Raw genomic sequence first — 27,108 nt, forward strand, 5'->3', positions numbered from 1 at the left:
TCCAGTTATAAATAAGAAACAAGTCATGAATGTAAAGTACAGCATAGTCAATATTATAATAACTTTGTACGGTGATAGATGGTAGTAACTGCACTTACTGTGGCAAGCACTGAATAATGTATAAAATTATCAATCCACAGTTTGTGTGCCTGAAACTAATACTGTATATCAACTATACTTAAATTTAAAAAGAAGAATAGGGGCACTTGGGTGGCTCAGCCAGTTGAGCATCTGACTCTTGGTTTTGCCTTAGGTCATGACCTCACGGTTCGTGAGTTCAAACCCCGCATTGGTCTCCATGCTGGCAGTGCAGAGCCTAGTTTGGGTTACGTTCTCATTCTTTCCCCTCTCTCTTTCCTTCTCTCTCTACTCTTCCCCTGCTCTTGAGTATGCATGCTCTCTCTCTCTCTCTCTCAAAATAAATAAACTTAAATAAATAAAATATATTATAATAAAAAATGTAAAGCTGTGAGTGGTTATGGCACAAGTGAGGACTATTTCCTCTCTCCCCTTGCCCATAATGGCCAAATAGTAGCTGTCTCTTCTATAGATAGTCAGAGTTTCCATTATAACATTTTGAGTAGAAATAAAAATTCCTTAACTATTCTTAAGAAAAGTATGCTGCTGAATATTATCATGAATTAACAGTGTTGAAATTGTCTTTTAACCCCGATTTATTTAGACTAATGTGAAGTACATGTTTGATTTTATATCTGAGATTTTTTTGATCTGTAAGTTGGTAAAATTAGAGAAACAGAGTCACGTATTTATATATACATGCATTCACAAGAATTTGCATTTCTTAAAGTAGAGGACATTTGATTCATCCAAATGAACAGTCTACTTCCAAAATGCATATTGATAATTACCAAAATGATAACAAAACTTTGCCATGTCAATTGAATATACGGATAAGAAAACAGAGAAATAACTGTATGATTTCACCCCCATGTTTATTTCATTCACATTATTTCAAAATAAACAGGTAAGTAGCCAGGAGGAAAGTATTTTAAAACCAGACAATAACAAGAAATATATGACATGCTTTAAAACAATTCTATAAAATATCAACCCAAAGATAAATAGATGGTGCAGGTAAAGCAAGCATACAGTGTTCATGTCTTGACAAAAATGTGTGGCCTTACCTTGTACATTAAAGAACTTACTCAATGTGGAGGCTAAGGGAAGATGAAAGAAGGGTGTCTAGGAGAGACACTTAAAGATAAAGCATCTGGGACCAGTGTGAAATGAAAATCAATCATACCTAAAGAAGAAATAAATATCTGAAATCAGAAAGGCAATTTACTAAAATAATTCCATTTACAAAATTTCTTAAATTTTTGAGTCTTTCTCCAAACTAAAACCATTTTTAGCTAATGGAATCTATCTGTGATCACCCTGAAATACATGTATTTGTTTCCCTGTTGATCAAGAACAAGAACCTCCGGCCATATTTACCTCAGCCCATTCTGTGGAGCCCAGTAGTCCAAATTCTTCTGCATCCCAGCTGGCAAAAATGATTGTTCTTCTAGGTCTCCAGCCTGCAATCATTGTTAACATACATTAATTACGCACATGTGCCTAAAAATAGAGGAAAATTAAGTGAGTCATGTTTTGTCATCACCTACCAAAGAAACATCATTTACCTCTACCCATCAGTTTTCCAAAACTCTGGACAATTTCTTGCAAAACAGCAGCTCCACTGGTTGGGTCAATAGCTCCAAACACCCAGGAGTCCCGATGACCTCCTAGAATAACATACCTGTCTGGAAAATAATGTGTTCAAAAGAACTACAATTTTGAATACCTTACAAATACTTGTGACTTGTGTCTTTAAATTAAACTCCCTTTTGGTTGTGTTTCTTCTATAGAAAAAAAAAATCAACACTTACAAAGTACAGGTTTCTTTTAGCGTTGTGCAATTTTTTTTTTTTTTCAAATGTAGTTGTCTCTAATCACTCAAGGGAAATAAAGAATTATTGACTAAAGGTTTTTATCTCTTACTCTTTTAATCTTTGTGAAAATGAAGTGTTTAAAAAATTCATACTCACCAGGTTCCACAGATCCTCTGATTGTTCCAATCACATTATAAATCCTTGTAATTTTATTGGTGTTATGAACATGCATTCTAACCTTCCTAGGATTACAAAGGGAATAAATTACTTCACGTAGAGCATTATGTCTAACAGTTTTGTTCCAATGTTTTATTATGAAAAATCTCAAAATTACAGAAAACTCTAATAAGTCAATGAATTCCCATACATCCACAACCTAAATTCTATAATCATTAATATTGTTGATGTGTGCAATTTGCAAATGGTTAATGTATTTTAATCCTAAGTACTTAAGCATGCTTGAAGTCAGATTTTAAAAATAGAATGTCAATATTTTTTATTACTCCTCCAACAAAGCTATATTGTTAATAAAGTCCAAAATACTTATTCAAAATGTCTTGGGTATTCATTCTAAACTTTGTAAGTATACTGTATGAATTACAAAAATAAGACAGCCAATTATGTGTTAAAGAACAAATAAGCATTTTTTAAGTAGGTCTTTGTATTTACATTAATTCCTGCTGATGAGTAACTTTCTTCAAGGTTATTGACCTTTCTTCAAGGTTATTCAGTCAGTACATTGTTAAATAGCTGGCTGAGAGCTGCCAAAAAGAAACATGGCAAATTTGGGAAGGAAATAGGAATTTGGGAAGCACCTGCTAAAATGCATAAGACAACTGTATGATGAAACTTTTCTAGCCCATCACTGTTGATTCTGATTTGGGCCAGCATTTTAAGTATCCGTTCATGAAATACAACTTCCCAAATTATAATTCAAGGCAAAATTCAATCAAGCTCAAATAGAAAAACAAACAAACAAAAAAGCCATTCACATTTTATGAACCCAAAATGATATGGGAAAATGCTGAGCCATTTTTTTCAGAAGTAAACAAAATAAATCTTTATCCATGGGGGGTGGGGTAGATAGAGGAATCTCAGCAGTTTCTAATTTATGTTTATTTATGAATGGAGGAATTAAGAGGTTGTCAAAACCTTTACATTGCTAACTGCAGATTCTGGTTTTTCCCCACCAGAAGTATATTGTGTTTCTGAATGCATATTCAGATAAAAAAATATTTTTAAATGTTCATTTAAAATATCAAATAGATAAAAACTAATAGCAAAAAAGCAGAAACACTTTTAGCATGTATATCTAAAAACAGAAGCCCAAGGTTAGTAAGAAACCCCAAGCCATTGATACTATGTCATTAAATGAAGAAAATACGAATGTTACAAATGAGGAATGAGGAAAAAAAATCTATTTAAAAAAAAAATTTTTTTTTTAATGTGTATTTATTTTTGAGAGAGACAGAGACAGAATGCGAGTGGGCTAGGGGCAGAGAGGAGGGAGACAATGAATCCAAAGCAGGCTCCAGGCTCCGAGTTGTCAACACAGGGCCCGACTTGGGGCTCGAACCCACGAACTGTGAGAACATGACCTGAGCCGAAGTCGGACGCTCAACCGACTGAGCCACCCAGGCACCCCGGAAAAAAAAAAATCTATTTTAATCAAAACCTGAAAATAGACTGTCCACATATTTAATCCTTAAGTCTTCCTAGTTTTAATACCATTGACTCCAGAAGTTTCTAAAAGAATATCCATTTGTCCTATTATCACTTCAAATTCATAATGTTCCAAAAAAAAAAAAAAAAAAAAAAATGAACGACAATGTAAGCCCCACATGGGAGGGAATTTTGCCTGTTTTGTGCACTGCTGAATAGTACCTAGGTTATAGTAAATGCTCAATAAATATTTGTGAAGTGAATGAATAAACTCCTTTAAGGAAAAAGCAAGAAAGGCCTTAGCTCATCCATCAGTTACCTCTGCCTATCACTGTCTTTGATTAGAAGATTTCACAACTCTGTAGAGAATAAGGTTAATTTGTAGAAACAACATATCGACTGAAACACCCAATCTGTCTAGTGAATATTTAGTTCATTCCTTCAGAGTGGAAGAAACAAGTTTTTCTGCTACTGAGTACTGTACTTTCATTTCAGCATTCTGTTTTTGTATCATTGAATTTTCCTTTGAACCATCTTAAACTCTTTTGCGGCTTCCTTATTAATGAATTAAATGAAATATTTGACACATGTTCATTTTATATCTGTAGGAGAATTATGGTTTTACTTAAAAAAAATCATCCTTTAGCATTTTTGGAAGTTCCATTGAGATGTGCAATAGATTCACCTCACAGAAGCAGGTGTGGGTAGCATAAACCCAGACATGTCTTCTTTTGGCTCTGAGGTAAATCAGAAGCAGTGACAGAATTTTAACTCTGCTGATGATCTGTATCTCCAACTTTTTAAAAATTATACTTGGGGCGCCTGGGTGGCTCGGTCAGTTAAGTGTCCGACTTTGGCTCAGGTCATGATCTCGCGGTCTGTGAGTTCGAGCCCCGCATCGGGCTCTGTGCTGACAGCTCAGAGCCTGGAGCCTGTTTCGGATTCTCTGTCTCCCTCTCTCTCTGCCCCTCCCCTGTTCACGCTCTGTCTCTCTCTGTCTCAAAAATAAATAAACGTTAAAAAAAATTAAAAAAAAAATTATCTTTTTTTAAGTAAGCTCTATGCCCATTATGGGACCTGAACTCATGACCCGTGATCAAAAGTCTCATGCTCTACTGATTAAGCCAGCCAGGTGCCCCTCTAGCTTTTTTTATTATTAAGTTTTTTTTTTTTTTTTTTTTTAATTCCAGTATAGTTAACATATGGTGTTCTATTAGCTTCGGGCATACAATATACAGTGATTTAACAATTCTGTACATTACTTGGTGTTCATCATGATGAGTGTACTCTTTAACCCCATCACCTGTTTCATCCATTCTCCCCAAACTACCTCCCCTCTGGTAACTATCAGTTTGTTCTCTATAGTTAAGTCTGTTCCTTGGTTTGTCTCTTTTTTGTGCATCTCTAACTATATACTCTTTTTCCTACTGATTTCGTGTTTTGGGTTTTTTTTGTACATGTTTTTAAAAAATGTATTTATTTAAATTCAAGTTACTTAATATACTGTATAGTATTCGTTTCAGGATTTCAGGAGTAGAACCCATTGATTCATCACTTGCATATAACACCCAGTGCTCATCCCAACAAGTGCCCTCCTTAATGCCCGTCATCCGTTTAGCCCATCCTCCCACCCATCTCCCCCTCCAGAAATGTGGTTTCATGTCTTGTCACTCAGTAATCTCTGTAAATGGATTAATAGATTGTCAAGGGCTCTTCTCGGTGAGAAATGACAGAGAATCTAGACGGCTTATCTGAGTGAAAAACGACGTTGAATATCTGTAAATAGATTGTCAAGAACTCTTCTGGGTGAAAAATGACAGAGATTTTTATTTGTGTATTTGTTCATTTTGAGCTCAAATCAATTAATAATTTTGTGCCCATGGTGAAGAACAGCTTTTTGATATCTAGACAAGGGGATTTGTATGCTTCTGATTTACTCTTGAACTACAATTATAGAACTGAAGCTGTAGGTTTTCTGTGTTCTCTGTGTCATCATGTTTCTGTTTCTAAATCAGAAAGGCCTTTGTTGGGGCACCTGGATAGCTTAGTTGGTTGAGTGTCTGACTTTTGATTTTGGCTCAGGTCTTGATCCTTAGTCATGGGATCAAGGCCTGCATCAGGCTCCATGCTGAGAATGGAGCCTGTTTGAGATTCTCTCTCTCTCCCTCTGCCCTTCTTCCCTGCTCACACTCAATAAACAGACAAACAGCCTTTATCTTTCATTGTGTGTGTTAGGTTTTCCTGCTGCTGTTAAGGTATTAATAAATTAGATAATAAACTCTCTTATATTAAAGTAACTCTGCTCTAAGTTATAAAGATAAATAAGCACTTACATAAAGTATTTCTAAAATTCCCATAAAATAAAATATTAATCTTCTAATACCTTAAAAGTTCTGGAGAAAAATTCTTACAAAAACTAAAAACCACTAAGAATCCTATGGTAACGTGTTACCAAACAAGACTGATTTTATTAAAAAGAGCTATATGTTCTCTGATTTATCAGTGTTCTATCTCCCTTTCTTTTTCAGGCAAATCAAACTACTTCAAGTTGTAATCATGCCATGTTGTGTCACAACTCTACCCAAGATGATCTCTTTAAACTGCAATTTTCTGCCTGCCTTGATCCAGTGTTCAACTTAACCTTTCTGTATAACTTAAGCTCAATGAACAAATATTCTGTGATCACTCCTCTACAATAGTGCATGTGAGAATGATAATGCATTGAGCCTTACCATAGTTATGTGCTTACCCTACATAGTAGGTGAGCAATATGTTACCCTCCTTTGTCTCCTCTCTTGTACTCCTTCCCTTAAGGCAACTTTCAAAATGTTATACATTTGAAATACTGGGTTATCTGAAACATTGTTCTAAAACTTAAGGTGAAAAAGGAAGTTAAATGTTAAACACTAAACTCAAATTTAGTCATGTTTAAGACTTTATAAAACAAATGTTCTGATACCACTATAAGAATAATAATTCAGTACATCACTCTGTAAGTACTTCTTTTTTTCAATTTTTAAAAAATGTTTATTTATTGATTTTGAGAGAGGAAGAGACAGCATGAGCTAATGGGGAGGGGCAGAGAGAGAATCCCAAGCAGGCTCCACACCTAGCACAGAGCTCAAGGCAGGGCTCATTCTCTCAAACTGTGAGATCATGACCTGAGCCAAAACCCAGCGTTGGAGCCACCCAAGCACCCCTGTAAGTATCAATTGTTCACTATGAAAAATGAGAAAAAGACAAGCAAAAGCTACCTGGCAGAACAGTTACCTTGACATTTTTCCATTAAACATATAAAACTTTTCCAGTCTATTAAAGTAATATAAAATTACCTGAAGGAATCATGCCCTGCAAAGCCAGGCCCAATGTTGTAATCCACATTAAGACTTCCCTTCCAGCTGTCATCTGGTGGAGCAGTTCCTCCCATGTGACTGTCGAGAGAAAATGAAAATGACAGAAAGAAGGCTGATGTCACAGTTTCTTAGAAGAAATCATGAAGTCTGACAATGAGATATTTCATCATACATTTAACAAATATTTATTGAGCTAGGTACTGCTAACGTTCCCTCTCCTTGGGGAACTGACATTTTACCGAGAAAGCCATAATCGAGATAAAGTATTTAATATGTTTGTGATAAGACAGCTTAAAGAAAAAGATAGGGAGAGGAAATGAGAAGCATCGGCCTCTTTACTTTTGACTAGTGAAGACTTAAGATTAAGAAATACTGAAAATACTGACTTCAGCTCAGGTCATGATCTCATGATTTGTGAATTCAAGACCCACCACAGGCTCTGTGCTGACAGCCTGGAGCCTAGAGCCTGCTTCGGATTCTGTGTCTTTCTCTGCCCCTCCCCCACTCGTGCTCGAAAATAAACAAACATTAAAGATTTTTTTTTTAAGAAATACTGAAAATAGGAAATTCATGACTGTGTTAAGGAGAATAATTTCTAGAGGCACTGATTATCTAGTAGGTACTCATAAAGCAATCACTAATTGTATTGGTATAGACATCTTAAAAAAAAAAAGTCTGGATGTTTGTAAAAGAACATCAGTAACAGAATGCAAGAATAGCAAACATTAATTAAATATTTATTATATTCTAGATGCTTCATGTACTTGATCTCATCTCCTCCTCCTAAAAAACTCTATCAGGGAGAAACAATTACTATCCTCATTTCACAGACAAGGAAACTGAATCAGAGAAAGATTAAGTAGCTGGTCCAAGTTCACAAATCTAATAAGTAGTAGACATTATAATATTTTTAAAATACAGGTCAGGTATAAACATCAAATTAATACCTAAGAAAATCCAACTACTTGAAAAATTTCCAATCAGTATTTTTTATCTTTGGAAAGTTTTGCACTTGAGACTTTCATTTGTAGCAAACTAATAGTTTCTTGCCATTTCTTGCTGTGCTCTGCTATTCCTACTTCAGGAGAATCTTGACACAAGACTTTTCTTTTTTTTTTTTTAACTCATTTTCCTACTTTGTTTCCTGAATTTTTACTTAAAAAAATTTTAGTGAGATATAAGTGACACATAACATTGGTTTCAGGTGTACAACCAGACTTAACTTTCAACATAATTAGATTACATTGATTTTAGATGAGAAAATGGACATATTAGTACAAAATATCTTAATCTCCTATCCAATTAAAAAAAACATACCGTAATAATACTTCTGCATCGTTATACCCAATAGGATGTACAGGGATCTTGGGGATTCCCACTCCTTCTTTGACATCAAGTCTAAAAGTGTACTCTGCAGAAATCAATAAGGTAAATTGAAAACAATTGAAGAATCTGAGCCAAGGGTATAAAGAGATTTCTTTTATTACTATTGCAGATCTATTACATGTTTGAAGTTATATCAAAAACTGAAAGTTCCCCCCAAGCCAATGATTGTTTTGCCTAACATGGCCTATTTTATTCAACAGTAAGAAACTAAATCATTTATATTTTAATGTAAAATTAACCATTGGGATTAAAAATTTCCAAATTTGTTTTGACACTTCATGTATTTCTCTTGAATTTTAGAAGAATATTTTATTTCTTCAAGGATATCTTGAATCCTTCTTAAAGAAGCCTCAGTTAACCAATTGCCTGGAAAATGTGTCCCAAATTCTGAAACTAGATATAACTGAAAAAAAATTAAAGGGAACCTATGAGATCTTGGGAATAATAAAGATCCTATTCAAATAGTAATACAATATTCTCTTTAAATTTTTTTTTTTTCAACATTTTTAATTTATTTTGGGACAGAGAGAGACAGAGCATGAACGGGGGAGGGGCAGAGAGAGAGGGAGACACAGAATCGGAAACAGGCTCCAGGCTCCGAGCCATCAGCCCAGAGCCTGACGCAGGGCTCGAACTCACGGACCGTGAGATCGTGACCTGGCTGAAGTCGGACGCTTAACCGACTGCGCCACCCAGGCGCCCCCAATATTCTCTTTAAAGGAAGACTGAAAACTATTGTCAGACTTACAACCTCACTGGGACTTTGGCTTTCAGCCAAAATAGTTGTACAGCACTAAAACACCCATCTTAGAAACAAAGGAAGGTTTCAATCAAATGACATCAGATTCCACCTTGACAAACTAGAAAAGAAGAGCAAATGACGCAAAAATAAGCAGGGAAAGGACATAATAAAGATCAGAGCAGAAAAGTAAGAAATATGAAATAGAAAAATGGTAGCAATTATTAATAAAATCCAAAGCTGGTGCTTTGAGAATATCAATAAAGCGGATCAACCTTTAGCAAGACAGTTCAGGAAAAAAAGAAAAAAAAATTGCCACAATCAGGAATAAAGAACAGAATACTTGTACATGTACGTACACACACACACACACACACACACACACACAGACTGAGAAGATTATGAACAACTCTATTAAATTTAACAACTTAGATGAAATGGACAAAATCCTTAGGAGACAAACTACCAAAGGTCACTCAAGAATAAATGAACAACCTAACTAGCCACATATCTGTTTAAAAAATTGAATTTGTAGTTAAAAACATTCCTATAAAACAAAACTTCAGGCCCAGATATATTTGCTAGGGAATTCTACTGAATGTTTACAGGCAAAAATCAAACCCATTCTATATAAACTCCTATTTAAAAAAAGATGAAATAGTTCCCAACTCATCCCATGAGGCCAACATTACTCTGAAACCAAAATGAGATAGAAATACACAAGAAAATAAATCCATAGGCCAATACCCCTCATGAAAGATATTCTTAACAAAAGGATAATGCACTGTGTTCAAGTAGAGTTTATCCCAGGATGGCAGGGTTGGTTTAACATTCAAAAGTTTACGAGTATAACTTAACAAAATTAATAGAACTTATTATCATCTCAAGACTCGGTAAAAGCATTTGACAAAATCCATTGTACATTCCTAGGTAAATGTGCTAAGATAAAGACTCTTAGCACATTAGAAGTAAACTTCCTGACAAACCTGACAACTTTTGTCAACCTGACAAAAAACATCTATAAAAAATACCTACAGCAATATCAGACTTAAGAAGGAAACACTGGATTTTTTTTCTCCTTGAGGCAGGAACAAAGGGAAAGGTATCTCCTCTAAACAACTTTCTTCAGCAGTGTAGGAGAGGTACTAGCCAGTATACTAAAAAGCAAAAGGCATCCATACTGGAAACAAAGAAGTAAAACGTATTCTCAGAAAACATGATCATCTGTGTAAAGACTGATAGTATCTACAGAAGTCTGCTAGAACTACTAAGTTTAACAAGTTTGCAGGACACAAGATCAATGTATTTCTTCTACAAATACAAAGCATTTCTATTTACTAGCAATAAGTGTATGGACATTGAAATTTAAAATGTGTTTTTAAAAGGCATAAAACTATCCATGCATATGGATAAATGTGAAAGACAGGATCTGTACAATAAAACTACAAACATGTTGAGATAAATTAAATAATACCTAAGTAATCGAAGAGTTGTGTCATGTGCACAGATCAAAATATTTAGTATCTTCTAAAATGTCAGTTCTACCCAAACTGACATATAGATTTAATTCAATCTCAAATTCCCAGGAGCGTTTTCAGTGGAAATAAGCTTGTTCTAAAATTCACACGGAAAGGACCTAGAATGGCCCCAAAACTTTGGGAAAAAAAAAAAAAAGTAAGTTGGAGGATTCTCTATTAGAATGTAAAATCAAAAAGAATGCCCAAACTAAATGTAGCAAGGGTACAGTAACTGACTGATGCTAAGGTGTAAAATGGTACAACCACTTTGGAAAACAATTTGAAAATTTCTTCAAAGGTTAAATATGCATCATATTATCCAGCCATTGCATTTCTATAGATTTATCCATGAGAACTAAAAGCATATGTACATGTAAAGACTTCTATACAACTGTTCATAGTAGCTTTATATACAGGAGTCCCCAAAGTAAAAACAATCCAAATATCCATCAACAAATAAATGAATAAACAAGCTATAGTGTATTCAGTGAAATACTACATAGCATAAAAAAGAATGAAATATTGACACAGACGTAAACGTGGATGGATCTCAAAATAATTATGCCGACAGAAAGCAGATCAGTGATTGCCTAGGAATTGGCAAGGAGTGGGTGAGGAAGGGTTGAAAGGAAAGCATTACATAGAGATGAGTGAAAACTCTGGGATAATGGATATGTTCATTATCTTAATTGTGGAGGTAGTTACACAGATGTCAAAACGTTTTACATTTTACATATTAAACAACATCAGAAACTTATTAGTATTTAAAAAAATACAAATGTATCATCTAAAGAAGGATAAAATCAGTAAGCAATTCAGAAAACCAAAGTCCTAGTTTGGTAAAAGCAACGTTACTTTGAGTATGGGGACCTGTGTTTTGGACCTCTATTAAAAGTAGAGAGAGGGGAACCTGGGTGGCTCAGTCGGTTAAGCGTCCAGCTTCAGCTCAGGTCATGATCTAACAGTTCGTGGGTTCAAGCCCCACGTTGGGCTCTGTGCTGATAGCCCAGAACCTGGAGCCTGCTTGGGATTCTGTGTCTACGTCTCTCTCTGCCCCTCCCCTGCTCTCACTCTGTCACTGTGTCTCTCAAAAATAAATAAACATTAAAAAAAAATTAAAAAAAAAAAAAGTAGAGAGAAATTGAGGTGCCTGGGTGGCTCAGTAGGTTGAGCAGCTGACTTTGGCTCAGGTCATGATCTGAGCTCATGATCTTCATGAGCTTGAGCCCCCCCCATTGGGCTCTCTGCTGACAGCTTGGAGCCTGGAGCCTGATTTAGATTCTGTGTCTCCCTCTCTCTCTCTGCCCCTCCCCTGCTCATGCCCCATCTCTCTCTCAAAAAAAAAAAAAAAAAAAAAAATTAAAGAGAAATTCAACCACCCTTCCCTCTCCATGTCCACACCTCATGGAAATTTGAAACAAAAGTAACACAAGGGAGGGGGGCCTGGGTGGCTCAGTCAGTTGAGTGCCAACTTTGGCTTGGGTCATGATCTCATGGTTCATGGGTTCAAGCCCCACATCGGGCTCTGTGCTGACAGCTCAGAGCCTGGAGCCTGCTTCGGATTCTGTGTCTCTCTCTCTGCTCTTCCCCCCCTCCCCCGCTCTCCCAAAAATAAACAAACATTAAAAAAATAAAAAAAAAATAAAAAAAAAAAAGTAATACGAGGGAAAGGTTTTTGAATTCCTAGCAACAGTAATCCAAAACATTACAATTACATACAGTTTTAAGGTTATCCTATAGATGTTTGCTTTTATGTCTTCTAAAAGGGCAAGTAATATTTTTGTAAAAATAGGTGGACCATGACAGGCCCATCCATTACCTTTAGCTGGATAGCCTGGAGTGAGCGGGTCACCAGCACCATTCAAATTTAACACATTCCCTCTCTGCACTGCAGTTCCAGGAAGGTTCCATCCTTTAGGATATGGCTGTACCCCAGGGGCAAAGTAGTCAGCTGGATCGGAGTACAAGATGATGCCTATGGCTCCTGCCAACATGGCATTTTTAACCTGCAGGGGCAATGTGCAATCCATAAAGTAGTACTGGCAAATTAATTCATCTAAGTGAAAATCAATTTAATAATGTAAGGAAACTTAAGGCACTGCTTTCTGTCATGCTGTTACACATTCAATCCTTTATGTCTTGAATACAATTTCTCCCCTGGGAGAGCAAACAACTCTCATTTACTCTATACAACTCCAAATAAGTGACTGTCTCTTCTTTTAAACATTCCTATTGTCCCTAAAACTACAAAATTAATGTCTCCCTTCTTTCTGCCTCTTCTATTTTGTACACATCTCTGTTATAGGATGGGTCATAGTATTTTAAATACCTTTAAAATATCTTTCTCCCCTGCTAGACTGAGGGTGGTTTTAGAAAAGGGACCATGTCTTAATTCACTTTTAACTATCCACCCTCCAAGTCTGGCACATCATACAAATATTTGTGGAACTAAAGTTCTATACAAAATAGTTGTAGTGTGTGAAAAATTGCCCATCGTGTTCTGTAAACATTTTTTAACAATCCAAACTGACCACAAACAGGAAAACCTTTCCAAGCAAGATTCTGAATTCTTCACTGTCAGAAGTATTATAGCAAAAGATAGATAACCATCAGTCTTGATTAACTAAAACACATTCCAATATTCAGAAATCATTCTTACAATATGAATGCGAATGAAATCTGTCACAACTTTTTTGAAGGCATTTTGATGATGGCTTTCAAAATTTTGAAAGAACATACATGTTGATCCAGCCATTCAATTTCTAGGAATCTATACTACAAAAGTCTTTACATAAATGTTCAAGTGTTTATGGACAAAGATGTTCACAATGTAATTATTTGTAATAGTAATAAATTCAAGCCAAGCATCTGTCAACACGGGAATGGTTAAACTGCTTATCAAGTCTTATGCATGCATAATACTTATATAAAGTATTATGCACCTATCTAGAATGAGATATTTACTTAATAAGAAGCCAGGTATTCATAATTAGCTAAGTACCAGTCACTATCATAAGTGCTTTCAAACAAAATAATTTCATCTCAGTAAGCATTCTAAAGTGATAGCACTAATTTCACTTTATCTACGAGGAAACATTGGCAGAGAAAGGTTAAATAACTTGCTTGCAGTAAAAGATCTAGAAAACAGCCTAGACTAGACTAGACCCCATGTAGTATGGATCTAGAGTCCTAGACTCTTAGCCACACATTATACAACTTTCAATACGTTAGCTTAGAGGAATACCTTTGTATTACAACTGAGTGAAAAAGTAAAGCTACATATACTGTATGATCCTATCTTTATAAAAAAATGTATAATATATGTAAAATTAGTACATACAAAAAGATATTTATATTCATATTTCACAGAATTTATATATTCTAAGAAAAGCTGTTAAGATTGATCATGTCTGGGCAAGGAAACTGAGTAATGCAAGGAAGTTTTAATTTGTCAGCTTACATACAAAATTTCCTTCAAAATTTTTTTGAAAAGCAGATTTTGTTTCTATAATAAAAGTAATTTCCCTTTCTTGATATGGGAGGTTAACAAAAAAACAGGATTTCCTATGCTACCATGGCAAATAGGGGGAAAAAACTTTTAATATGTATATTGAGGTAATTCTGGAAAACATGACACAAGCTGATCATTTACATTTACAGGATACATACTATCCTCTTCCCTCTAGAAAAGCAAATGATACAATACTTTATTTCCTCTGAAGATTTTTCCGTATCTTGCAATAACAATCTTTCCACTGCAATTGATGTTCATCTCTCTTTCCAGTTTGAAAAAATCTTCAGTTCGAGCATAGTTCACATATATAAGATCTCCCTGTAAGGAAAATAAAAAAAAAAAAAATTAAATATGTAATACTGCTATAATTAAAGAGAAAACCAAACAATAAGTTTGCTCCACCATACCACATCATCAAAAGTTAACTTTCGTGATTTGGGCTTAATAAACAGATCCATGCTAATTCTGTATAAGTTTTTAGAAAATATTTCAATACTTTGAGAAGTTAAAAAAAAAAAAAAGCCAATATGTAACACTTTAACCAGTGTGTTCTGTTTTGAAGAGATTATCAGCATGTACTGGGCCACAGGAAATAAATGTCATGTTATTTTTAATTTTTTTTTAATGTTTGTTTTTGAGAGAGAGACAAAGACAGAGCGTCAGTGGGGGAGGGGCAGAGAGCGAGAGGGAGACACAGAATCTGAAACAGGCTCCAGGCTTTGAGCTGTCAGCACAGAGCCCCACACAGGGCTCAAACTCAGGAACAGCGAGATCATGACCTAGGCTGAAGTTGGACCCTTAACCAACTGAGCCACCCAGGCACCCCAGTTAAAGTCATTTTAAAAATCCCAGCTATGTTTTAAACAATCCCATTTATAATTACACCAAAAATAATAAAATACCTAGGAATAAATCTAACCAAGGAGTTGGAAGACTTTTACCGCCCAAAACTGTAAAATACTGATAAAAGAAACCGAAGATGACACAGAAGAATGAAGACACACCATGCTCATAGACTGGAAAAATATTAAAATACTACCCTAAGGAATGTACAGATTCAATGCAGTCTCTATCAAAATACCAACAGCCTTGTCACAGAACTACAAAAAATAATACTAAAATTTGTATGGAACCACAGAAGACCTGGAATAACCAAACTAAGCATGAGGAGAACAACAAAGCTGGAGGAATCATAATCCTAAATTTCAAGATATACTACACCAAGACAGCATGGTACTGGCATGCAAACAGACATACAGATCAATGGAGCAGAATAGAGGCCAGAAATAAACCCACACTTACATAGTCAATTAATCTATGACAAAGGAGGCAAAAATGTAAAGACAGTCTCTTCAATAGATGGTGCTAGGAAAAATGGACAACTATATGTAAAAGAATGAAACCAAGATACTTTCTTACACCATACACAAAAATAAACTAAATAAGGATTAAAGACCTAAATGTGAGACCTGAAACCATAAAGCCCATAAAAGAAAGCATAGGGAGTAATTTCTTTGGCATTAGCCTTAACAATATATTTCTAGATATGTCTCCTTGGGCAAGGGAAACAAAAGCAAAAATAAACCATTGGGACTTCATCAAAATTAAAAGCTTTCGCACAGTCAATAAAACCATAAACAAAACTAAAATGGGTGAAGATAGTTATAAGTGATATATCCAGTAAAGGATTAATATCCAAAATATGTAAAGACCTTATACAACTCTATACCAAAAAATAAATACACACATACATCATCTGATTAAAATGGGCAAAAGACTTGAATAGACAATTTTCCAAAGAACACATACAGATGGGCAACAGACTCATGAAAACATTCTCAACATTACTAATCATCAGGGAAATGCAAATCAAAACCATAATGAGATATTACCTCATATGTGTCAGATATGGCTAGTATCAAAAAAATGAGAAATAACAAGTGTTCACAAAAGGAAAAAGAAATCCTCAGGTACCATCGGTGGGAATGTAAATTGGTACAACCACTGTGGAAAATAGCATGGAAGTTCCTCAAAAAATTAAAAATAGAAATACCATATGATCCAGTAATTATACTACTGGGTATTTACCCAAAGAAAACAAAACCCGTAATTCAAAGAAATATATGCACCCTTATGTTTACTGAATCATTATTCACAAGAGCCACGGTATGGAAGCAGCCCAAGTGTCCACTGACAGATGAACATTATATATAAATAATGTGTGTGTGTGTGTATATATATATATATATATATATATATATATATATATATAATGAAACATTACTTAGCCAGAAAAAGGAATGAGATCTTGTCATTTGCAATAACATGGATAGACCTATAGGGTATTATGCTAAGAGAAGTCAGAGAAAGACAAATACCATATGATTTCACTTACAGGCAGAATTTAAACAAAAATGAACAAACAAACAGACTCACACACAGACAACAAACCGATGGTTGCCAGAGGGGAGATGGATGGGGGATGGGTGAAATAAAGGAGATTTGTAAAAGAAAAAAAGAAATCCCAACCGTGTTTAATTTTCAAGCATGGTATTAAGTTAATAACTTCTGTGGTGTAATCTATAAATCTATGACAAAGACTATGAACAAAGGAAAAAAGCTTGTAAAAAACATCTATTGACATTACTGAATTAAAGATATGTTCAGTAGCTTGTCATTTCAGAGTGGCAACCACTTCATCAGGCTCTGATTTTTATGTATTTCTCTTTTTTTTTTTTTTCTTAAACTATTTTTACACAGGGTGCTCATAGCACTGAATCTCAAAGTATGGATCATGTATGATTCGCCTTTTCTCCTTAGTTTTAGTCCTCAACATAGGCTTTAAATAACAAAGGGAGGTTTAAAGAGTTTAGTAAAAAAAAAAAAAAAAAAAAAAAAAAAAAGTCTTATTTTACCTCTGGCATGCCTTGGGCTGAGAAAGCATTATATGGTGGAACAATGTTTGTAACATTCTCATATCCATCTGGTGGTGGCTCAAGGTATGATGTATTGAAAATCTAGTGAGAATCGAAACACATAAAGTTGGAGAGAAATATTCCAGATTTTCCCCCACTACCAAGATTAAGCATTCTGAAACTAGATTCAATAATTAAACAGGTAAATTCTACTGGCAACAATGAAAAAGAGCTTTATCATTATTATCGCCTTCAAAATAGTAGCAACTCTGCAAATTAATGCCATCTCAGGTGACTAGAAATTCCCATATAAAAACAGGGCTTTGAAGGTGGCATCCCCATGGTTCTCCTCCTTTTCCAGTGACTCCTTTTCTTTCAATTCCACGTAAATAATATTTTCTGTGTTTTATCCCCAGTCCACTGTCTGCCTCATTTTATACTCCCTTCCCGGAAGATTTCATTGACTCTCAAAGTTTTAACCTTAACCAATATACTTATAATACCCATATTTCCAGACTTGTATTTTTAAGGGCCAGATGGTTATTTCAGATTGGATGTCCAAACTCAGTATGTCAAATTTTGAATTTATTATCTCTCACCCCAGGCCGACTTCTGGTTTGGCATTCCCTGCGATTACCAGCAGCGTCAGGAACCAGCAACCCGTTCCAAACACTAGGAGTCACCCTGAACTGTCTTCATCTCCTGCCTCCAGTCAATCACTAATCAATTCCTACTAATATTGCTTTCTAACTGCTTCTTAGATCATCCCTCTTCCTCATTCCTGCTAACATCCTGATTCAGGGAATCATCATTTTTCACCTGAACTATTAACTTAAGACTCCAATTTGAATTTCTTGCCTAGTCAAGGTCTAATCTGAAGACAGCCTAAACTATCTAAAAAATGCCTCTCTAGTCACATCCTTCCATTGCTTAGGACTTGCAAATGGTATTCACTGACTGAAGTTGAATTCTAAGCCTCTTACGACAATGTATAAGCCCTTTTATGACCTGTTCCCAAAACATTTATCCTGGTTTATCTCTTACAGTGGCCCACTTCGTACTTTACATTTTTGAAATACAGAAAAATTTTAAGTTCCTCAATAATACTAAGCTAGTATAGGTCTCCAAACCTTTGCCTTAATTTTCTCTTCTGCCTAGAATTCTTTTACTTTGATTTTTCATGTGGTTAACCCCTTCGGATCTTTCATAACTCACATATCAGGGAGGCCTGCTTTCAGAAAGCCTTCTCTAAGTCCGTGTCTGGCTAAGTGAACCTTTTCTGTGTAAAGAACTGAAACCATACTCTTCCTAACACTTACCGTATTAACTTAAAATGATGTGTTCCAACGTCTGCCATACCTTACTTAAAGCAAAGAGACCATGTTCCTAGACTTCATTCTGGCTTCAAGACTTAGCACTGTGCCTAACACACAGTAGACGCTGAATAATTAGTTTGTAACCTATCAACTTTTCTAAGAAATATGAGTTCCACTGCACTATTAGCAAATTTCTATTTTTACTTGACCCTACATCCCAATTCACATAAACAAGTGGGGTCATAAAATACAGCAAGTACCAGCAATTCCACATCACCTCAATTCCATGTTCATCCATGATTGATATATAGTTGGCATTTGTCTCATTAGGGTAGGATAGGAGAACATCATAATGAACCAACTCGGCTGAATCCAGTCCAAATTTTTTCCACTGGGTTTGGATTTTCTTGGCAAGAAGTAAATTTTGTTCTGTTCCTGCCAGATGAGGGAGCTTTGTAAAAGAACTACAATGAAAATAAAATACAAGTGGGTGTTAAATCTATATTCAGACAATGTGCTAAGGACTGTTCTAGAGGTATCACTCATCATTTACATACTAAATTATTTCCACATCAGAGATTTAAAAAAAAACAGGTAGTGATACCAATTTCTAGGTATGCCAATAAAAACTATTTGTGTGTCACTATAATTTTCACATTATACTTCCCCAGAAAAGAACATATTCCATGGTAAATACATGTATGCAGCTATAAGAAGGCACCTTGGAAGGTCATGCCTCTATACCAGTGGTGCTTCTTCTTGCTGATCATCAGTAGAGGAGGACATTTTGGGGGAAGGGGAGTTCATAATATTTTCCAGAGACCAATTGGGCAGTCTAACATATACTTCTACTAGAGTCTTGTCATATTTATTCAGTTGTTTATTGATTTTATTGAAGGTAAAGTCCATGCATTTTTTTTTTTTTTTTATATTGCCTACTGCTTAGTTCCTGCCTGTTATCCAGCAATAATACAATACAGGTTGTTGAAGTGCATTTGGGCAAAGTTCTCTTGGTTCTGAGGGTAAATGGGTTGTAGCATTTAAGTAGCCTCATAAAAGTAGTTTTTATATCGGTTCACTTTACATGAGTATAAACCATATTTTTAAAAGTTTCAGTAAAATAATAATGCTTTTGTAAATCGGCTTTTTAGTCAACCATATGACAACCAAACAACAACAAAAAATATAGGCAGTAAAGGAAAGTTGATATTTACATAAAACTTACTATATGTCAGGCATGTGACCAGGTACTTTCACCTGAGTTACCTCATTGAATCTTCACAACCCTTCTTCCATTGTCCTCATTTTGCAAATGAGGAAGCTGAGAGGGCAAATAACTTGCTCACAATTTCATAGCCATTAAATGCTGGGGCTAAAATATGAAAATCATGGGACTCCTGGGTGGCTCAGTCAGTTAAGTGTCCAACTTTGGCTCAGTTCATGATCTCACGGTTTGTGGGCTCGAGCCCATCATCAGGTTCTGTGGTGACAGTTCATAGATTGGAGCCTGCTTTGGATTCTGGGTCTTCCCTGCTCACTGCCTCTCCCCCACTCAAACACGTGTACTCTCTCAAAAATAAAAAATAGGGCGCCTGGGTGGCGCAGTCGGTTAAGCGTCCGACTTCAGCCAGGTCACGATCTCGCGGTCCGTGAGTTCGAGCCCCGCGTCAGGCTCTGGGCTGATGGCTCGGAGCCTGGAGCCTGTTTCCGATTCTGTGTCTCCCTCTCTCTGCCCCTCCCCCGTTCATGCTCTGTCTCTCTCTGTCCCAAAAATAAATAAAATAAATAAATAAACATTAAATAAGTAAATATGAAAGTCATAGTTGTCTGACTTTGAGAAATAGTGATAATTTGAAATCATTCATATTATTTAACTACTTGAACTCCTTGTATGGCTCCCTGCACTCTCCATTATCACACTCAAACATGGCGTATTGGGTCCTTTTTCATCTGATTCACCCTTCTCCTTTCCATTTCCCATCCCTCTCCACCATGCAGCATTTGGTAGACTCATTTTCCTTCTGCAGTGACCACCTGTTCCCTTTGCACAAGATCTTCTCTCAGACATAAATACTGTCCCATCTACCTGAATCTCCCTCTGTCACCACTTCTTTTATTCCCCTTTCCCACTTGCAAACTACTCATCATCCATTAGGACTCCTCCAGCATCTTCTCCTCTGTGAAGCTTTCCCTTTATCATTAAATGAAAACTACAGGTTACAGACATTTAACATCTTACAATATGTTTTAAAAAGCATTATTGTGTTTATAGAAAGAAGCAATTTTATTTTTTTCTTTATTTGAAAGAAGTTATTTTATATGTATGAAAACAGTGAGGCTCAAGATATTTAATTTCTACTTTATATAATTTATTATTGTTTTATTTTCTACATTGAGCAGATAATATCATTATAACTAAGAACAAAATGTATTTCCTTAAATTAAGATGGAAGGTTGGCCATCAACTTCTGCTATCCATCTTTTAAAGAATTCACTGAAATGAAATACCGAAGTGCAAAAGTAAAACAAAACAAAAAGAGCAGCAGTGTGTAACATCCTTTAGTTTATTTTAAAATTTCTCCTTATGGTCCCCAAGATGGGTACAGTTCCAGGCATAAAATATTTACACTGTAATGCTCAGGAGAAACAAGTACAAACAGGAATATCTATTTCCTCTTCTGTGTTTCTTTTAACAGAGGAAAACTTTTTTGTAGAAGATCCAGCTGAACATTCTTTTCGTTTCATCATAATAGGGTATATACCTCTTAAACGAATCACTACCAAAGGGAAGAGTTTTAATGATTGGATTATGGACCAATCAAGAGATTCCTGAGCTGGAAGGAAGTAACCCTTACTGAATACATGAAGGATGAGGAACACTCAACAGTCATCAGTCAGACACTGTCAACAAGAAAGTGGGTAGGGAGAAATCAAACTGTTCTTATTACATTATAACTGCTAACCCAATCTTGATCACCTTTCCCTCCTAGGCTCCTTCACTAATCATAAACCCTGTACATCCATGATCAACAATTTTGTATCCTCAGCCCCTTCTCTGAATGTTTGCTTGACTTCCTTGCTGTAACTGGTTTCCTCAGAGGACCCTGCTCACCTGCAAGTTGTTTTATTTCACATGCCCCTACATATCTCAGGGCTAGAAGATCTGCTACTAGTTTTTACTCTCCCTTGGCTCTTACAAATATTTTTCCTACTTTTCTTAACAAAAAAACACGACTATTATAGCTCATACCAAAAGTTACCACGTACTACACCTTCTGGATACTTGTCAAAATTGTCAAAACTTCTCATTCATTAGTGTTGAGTTCCTAATTCAATGTTTTTCTCTCTATTGCTACTCTTGTCATCATTCTTCACGTGCAACTTCTGTATTCAGTTGGATGTAAAGGAAAGAAAAGCAAACTCCAAAAATATAATTATATAAACTATTTATACATAACTAATCACCTTATGCTATACTACACATTAAAGGAAAATAGAGATAAACAAATTTTAATGGTCAAAAATATTACTAAGTTTTGCTTCTGAGATCTAACTTTGTAGGTGACTTTTTTCAGCAACTTCATAATATGCTGCAGACAGAGTTCGATAGTATTAACATTATATCTCATCTTTTAACTTACACAATTTATTTTTTTTTTTTAATTTTTTTTTTCAACGTTATTTTTTATTTATTTTTGGGACAGAGAGAGACAGAGCATGAACGGGGGAGGGGCAGAGAGAGAGGGAGACACAGAATCGGAAACAGGCTCCAGGCTCCGAGCCATCAGCCCAGAGCCTGACGTGGGGCTCGAACTCACAGACCGCGAGATCGTGACCTGGCTGAAGTCGGACGCTTAACCGACTGCGCCACCCAGGCGCCCCTAACTTACACAATTTAAATACAAGTATTCTGTCTCAACTGATAAGACATTTTGCCTTTATATTGTACTGCAGGAAAAATAAAGACTGAGTCTCTCTTTAAACAGCATGCATCCTAACTGCCTGATTCTTTTCCTTTATCTCTAAACAAGCACCTCAACAGACATTTTGAGTTTGCTTCCTAATCTCTAATGCACCTCAATCATAAATCAGCTCAAATTTGACGACAGTGTAGCTGTTTTCATTCCTCATTACTACAGCTCGCTCTAGTTTACCCAGAGATGAAGGTGGAACTTCATGACCTCATTAAATCACAGAATTGATAAGGAGGAAATATACCACACTGCACACACTTTATTTGATTTCTAGGGTTTAAGTGGAGTCTCAGAAGGGGAAAAGAGAATCTGCAGAAAACTTTAAGAAACAGTGAATAAAACCTTCTTAAATTAGTGAAAGACAGAAGTTAACAAAGCCAAGAATCTCAGAGAGCCATAAACAGAATAAATTTGAGGAAAACTAGGCACATGGTAAAACTGCTCAAAATTAAAGACAAAATGACATATGTTATATAATTTAAATGACTGTAAAGTTCTCATCAGATGCCAATACCAGACAAAAGACAATGAAAAACATTTAAAGTTATGAAAGAGGAAGAAAATAAGGTCATGTTAGCAATCTATATTCAGGAAAAGTATGCTTCAAGAATTAAGATCAAATAAATATTTTATACATAGAAAAAAATTACAGAATATTTGTTATCACCAGAGTTCATATTGCAGTAAATGCTTAAGAAAATTTCACAGACTACATAGAAATATTATAGCAAAACCAAAATTTTTCAGAAACAAATGAAGATCATTGGAAATTAAATACAAAATACTATTTTAACTCTTTTATCTTACAGAGAGAGCACAAGAGGAAGAGAGAATCTCAAGTAGGCTCTAAGCTCAGATCTCAGTGTAGAGCCCAAGGCAGAGCTTGATCCCATTACCCTAGGATCATGACCCCTGATGAAATCAAGAGTCCAATGATCAACTTCCTGAGCCACCCAGGCACCTCAGCTCTTAAATGAATTTCAATACATATAATGTTCAAAGAAAAATTGATAATTGTTTTGTAAGGTTAATATTGCAGTGCACATATGCTACTTTTGACAGCTATAATATAAAGAATGATAGAGGAAAGGGTGAATGGAAATATAGAAATCTGAGTTTTTCATATTGTATGTTAAGCTGTACCAAAAATAACTAAGAATTGAGAGAAGTAGGGTGCTTGGGTGGCTCAGTTTGGTTGAGCATCTCTTGATTTTGGCTCAGGTCATGATCCCAGAGTTGTGGGATTGAGCCTCAGGTTGGGATGTGCATGAAATCCACTCGCATGCTCTCTCTTTCCAACAAAAGAATAAAATAAAATAAAATAAATAATTGAGTGAAGAGTTATTGATGTATGATATAATCACTACAGCATCTACTAAAAAACCCAATGCAAGGACAGATAGCCAAAAGATAAATTGAAATGAAATAAAATTTTAACTACTCTTCCCACTACCAAAAATAGGTCAGAAAATGAGAAGTAAAGGAAAATAAACACAGCAAACAGAAAACAATAAATTAGTAGACCTAAGTTTTAACCATATCAATAGTTACATTATATGTTAATGGACTAAATACTGAAATTAAAGGGCAACAGATTACCAGAAGGAATATAATAGCAAGTTGCTACTATCTGCTGCCTACAGAGGACACATTTTAATTAAGATTATCAAAATGTATTAGACATCAAGTTGCAATTAAATGATCTCTGTTGAAGGTACATTTGAATTCTAAAGAAAATGATAGATTAAAAGTAGATGGAAGCATGTAAATTTAAGCATAAGAAGGTTGACGGAGTAATATTTATACCAAATAAAATAGACTTAAAAATAGTGATCACCAAAGATAAGAAAGGATATTTCATAAAGATAAAAAGGGTAGTTCTGTCTTAAGAGCACAACAGTCTTAAGGTATATATGTCTAATCAATGAAATTCATAACATATAAAGCAAAAATTTACATAATTAATGGGAAAAATATACATTTTCACATTCCTACAGATTGTAACTCCCTTCTTGATATGACTTGATCCCCACCCTGCCAAAATCAGTAAAAAAGCAAAAAGAATAACCCAGATAAAGAAAAATAATCATGATCATATAGGTTGATGCAGGAAAACAACCTTTTGACAGTAACAACATCCATTCATGATAAAACAAAAACAAGAACAAAACAAAACTCCTAGCAATCTTGGAATAGAGGAGAGTTTCCTTAACTTGATAAAGAGCATCTACAACAAATCTATAGACAATGTCACACTTCATTATGAAACTGAATGCTTTCCCCCTAAGACTAGAAACAAAAAGATGTTTGCTCTCACTCTTATTCAACATACTACTGGAATTCCAGTCAGCACAATAAGGACAAAACAAACAAATAAAAATCCACATGTAAAAAGTGTATGGTTTGGAATGGTAAAAATACAATTGTCCCTATTTAAAGACGGCATAATTGTCTACATAGAAAATCCCAATGAATCTACAAAAAACTTCCAAAGACACGGGTTTCCACAGGCCACATGAGGCAAGGCCAACATAAAAATCAACAGTGTTTCTATATATTAACAACAAATATGTGGAGACTGAAATTTAACACAAGATGACTTAAAATTTCTCCGAAGAAAATGAAATCCTTGGATATAAATCTAACCATACAGATCTAGGATCTGCATCCAGAAAATTACAAAATGTTGGTAAAAGCAATCAAAAAAGACCTAAATAATTGGAGAGACTTGCTATGTTTATGGATTAGAAGATTGGACATGGGAAAAATGTCAAAACCCCAAACTGGTCTATAAGATTAGTGCAATTACAATCAAAATCCCAGCAATGCCTTTGCAGACAGAAGTATGTTTATTCTATGTTTTCTATAAAAGGGAAAAGGATACAGAATAGCTCAAACAATTGTTTGGAAAAACAAAGTGGGAAGAGTTATTGTACACATTGCGGAGGCTTATTATATAGCTTCAATAATCAAGACCATGTGGTACTAGCAGAAAGTAGACATACAGAGTAATAGAGAATAGAGAACCCAGAAATAGACTCACTCAAATAAGTCCAACTAATTTTTGACAAAGGTGCAAAGCATTTAAATGGAGGAATAGCCTTTCAACAAACAAATGGTGCTAGAACAATTGGCCATCCATAGACACAAGAATACACCTCAGCCAAACTTTACATCTTATGTAAAAATTAACTCTACATGAATCACAAATTTAATGTAAAATGTAAAGTATAAAATTTGGGGGCAGGGGAAAGAGGATAAAAGGGATCTAGAGTTAGTCAAAGAGTTCTTAGATATGAACCTAAATGCATCATCCGTAACAGGAACAACTGATAAACTTGACCTCATTAATTAAAAACTTCTTATCTACAAATGACTCTGTTAAGACATGAAGAGACAAATAATAGAGTAGAATATCCGAATACCACAAAGCCAACAAAAGACTTTTATCTAGAAGATATAAAGAATTCTAGGGTTGCCTGGGTGGCTTAATCAGTTAAGCTCCAACTTCAGCTCAGGTCATGGCCTCGTGGTTCATGGGTTCGAGCCCTGCATTGGGCTCTGTGCTGACAGCTTGGAGCCTGGAGCCTGCTTCGGATTCTGTGTCTCCCTCTTTTTCTGCCCCTACCCTCCTTACGCTCTCCCTCAAAAATAAATGTTAAAAAAATTTTTTTTAATATAAATAATTCTCAAAGCTCAACAGCAGAAAAACAAAAGAACAGCAGCAACAACAATAAAAAACCTATCCTAATAGAAAAAAATTCAGACATGAATAGACATTTCACTGAAGAGAGTATACAAATGATGAATAAACATGGGAAAAGTTATTCAATACCATTAACTCTTAGAGAACTGCAGATTAAAATCACAATGAGGTATCACTATATACCTGTCAGAAGGGGTAAAATTAAAAATAATGATAATGTCAGTGGAAAAGATAAAATGATACAGCCACCCTAAAGAGCAGTTAGGCAAATTCTTCTACAACTTAGCAAGGGGATTTATGCAAGATAAATGAAAACCTATGATCATGTAAAACCTATACACAAATATTAATAGCAGCATTAATCATAATATCGAAACACTGAATGTAAAAAATCTCTCCATGGGTGAAAAGTTAAACTGTAGAACATTCCTATGACAAATGAATAAAGAGACTGAAAGACTCGATATTTTAAAGATGCCGCTTCTCTTCTAAATTCATCTATTGAGTTGATGCAATTTTAATAATTTCAGCAGGGTTTTTTTTTTTTGTAGGAATTCAGAAGTTAATTCTAAAATTAACTTGGAAATACAAATGGCTTAAAATAGTCAAGGCAATTTTTAAAAAGAAAAATTTGTAGGATTAACTCTACCTCATTTTCAGACATATTATTAAGCTACACTAACCAGCACTGTGTAGTGTTGAGATATAGAGGTCAATAGAAGAAAATGTAAATCTAAAACCAAGCCTCACATATATGGTCAAGTGATTTTGGACAAAGATGTCAAGGCAATTCAAGGCAGAAATAGAGGTTTTTTTCTCAACAAATGTTGCAGGAATAACTGAATATTTGTATCTAAAAAATTGCCAACCCTTACATCATACCATACTCAAAAATTAACTTGAAGTAGACCATTGACTTAAGTATACAAGCTAAAATTATAAAACTTCTAAAAGAAAAGATAGAAGAAAATTTTCACAACTTCTCATAGGCAAAGTTAGAGAGCACAGAGTATGAAACAGAAAACCAAAAATTGGTCAGCTGAACTTTACCAATATTAAACTTTTCTGCCCTTCAAAACCTCCATGAACAAAAAAAGGCCAGCCATACAATAGAAGAAAATATTAACAGTA

At 35.1% G+C, this 27,108-nt stretch overlaps 1 protein-coding gene across 2 annotated transcripts in view; it reads right to left on the bottom strand.

The window, feature by feature from the left end:
• Positions 1–27,108, bottom strand: part of NAALAD2 (N-acetylated alpha-linked acidic dipeptidase 2) — a 68,787-nt gene that overhangs the window by 31,203 nt on the left and 10,476 nt on the right. For both annotated transcript variants that reach the window (XM_058687508.1, XM_058687509.1), the window contains 9 exons: positions 18,575–18,761; positions 16,982–17,083; positions 14,259–14,384; positions 12,372–12,558; positions 8,228–8,321; positions 6,890–6,988; positions 2,052–2,137; positions 1,647–1,766; positions 1,459–1,541 (listed from right to left, as the gene is read on the bottom strand). In XM_058687508.1, the coding sequence (XP_058543491.1) occupies positions 1,459–1,541; positions 1,647–1,766; positions 2,052–2,137; positions 6,890–6,988; positions 8,228–8,321; positions 12,372–12,558; positions 14,259–14,384; positions 16,982–17,083; positions 18,575–18,761 (1,084 nt within the window). The remainder of the gene's footprint in view (positions 1–1,458; positions 1,542–1,646; positions 1,767–2,051; positions 2,138–6,889; positions 6,989–8,227; positions 8,322–12,371; positions 12,559–14,258; positions 14,385–16,981; positions 17,084–18,574; positions 18,762–27,108) is intronic.

The sequence above is a fragment of the Neofelis nebulosa genome, chromosome 10 (genome assembly GCF_028018385.1).
Source record: "Neofelis nebulosa isolate mNeoNeb1 chromosome 10, mNeoNeb1.pri, whole genome shotgun sequence".
Taxonomy (NCBI): domain Eukaryota; kingdom Metazoa; phylum Chordata; class Mammalia; order Carnivora; family Felidae; genus Neofelis; species Neofelis nebulosa.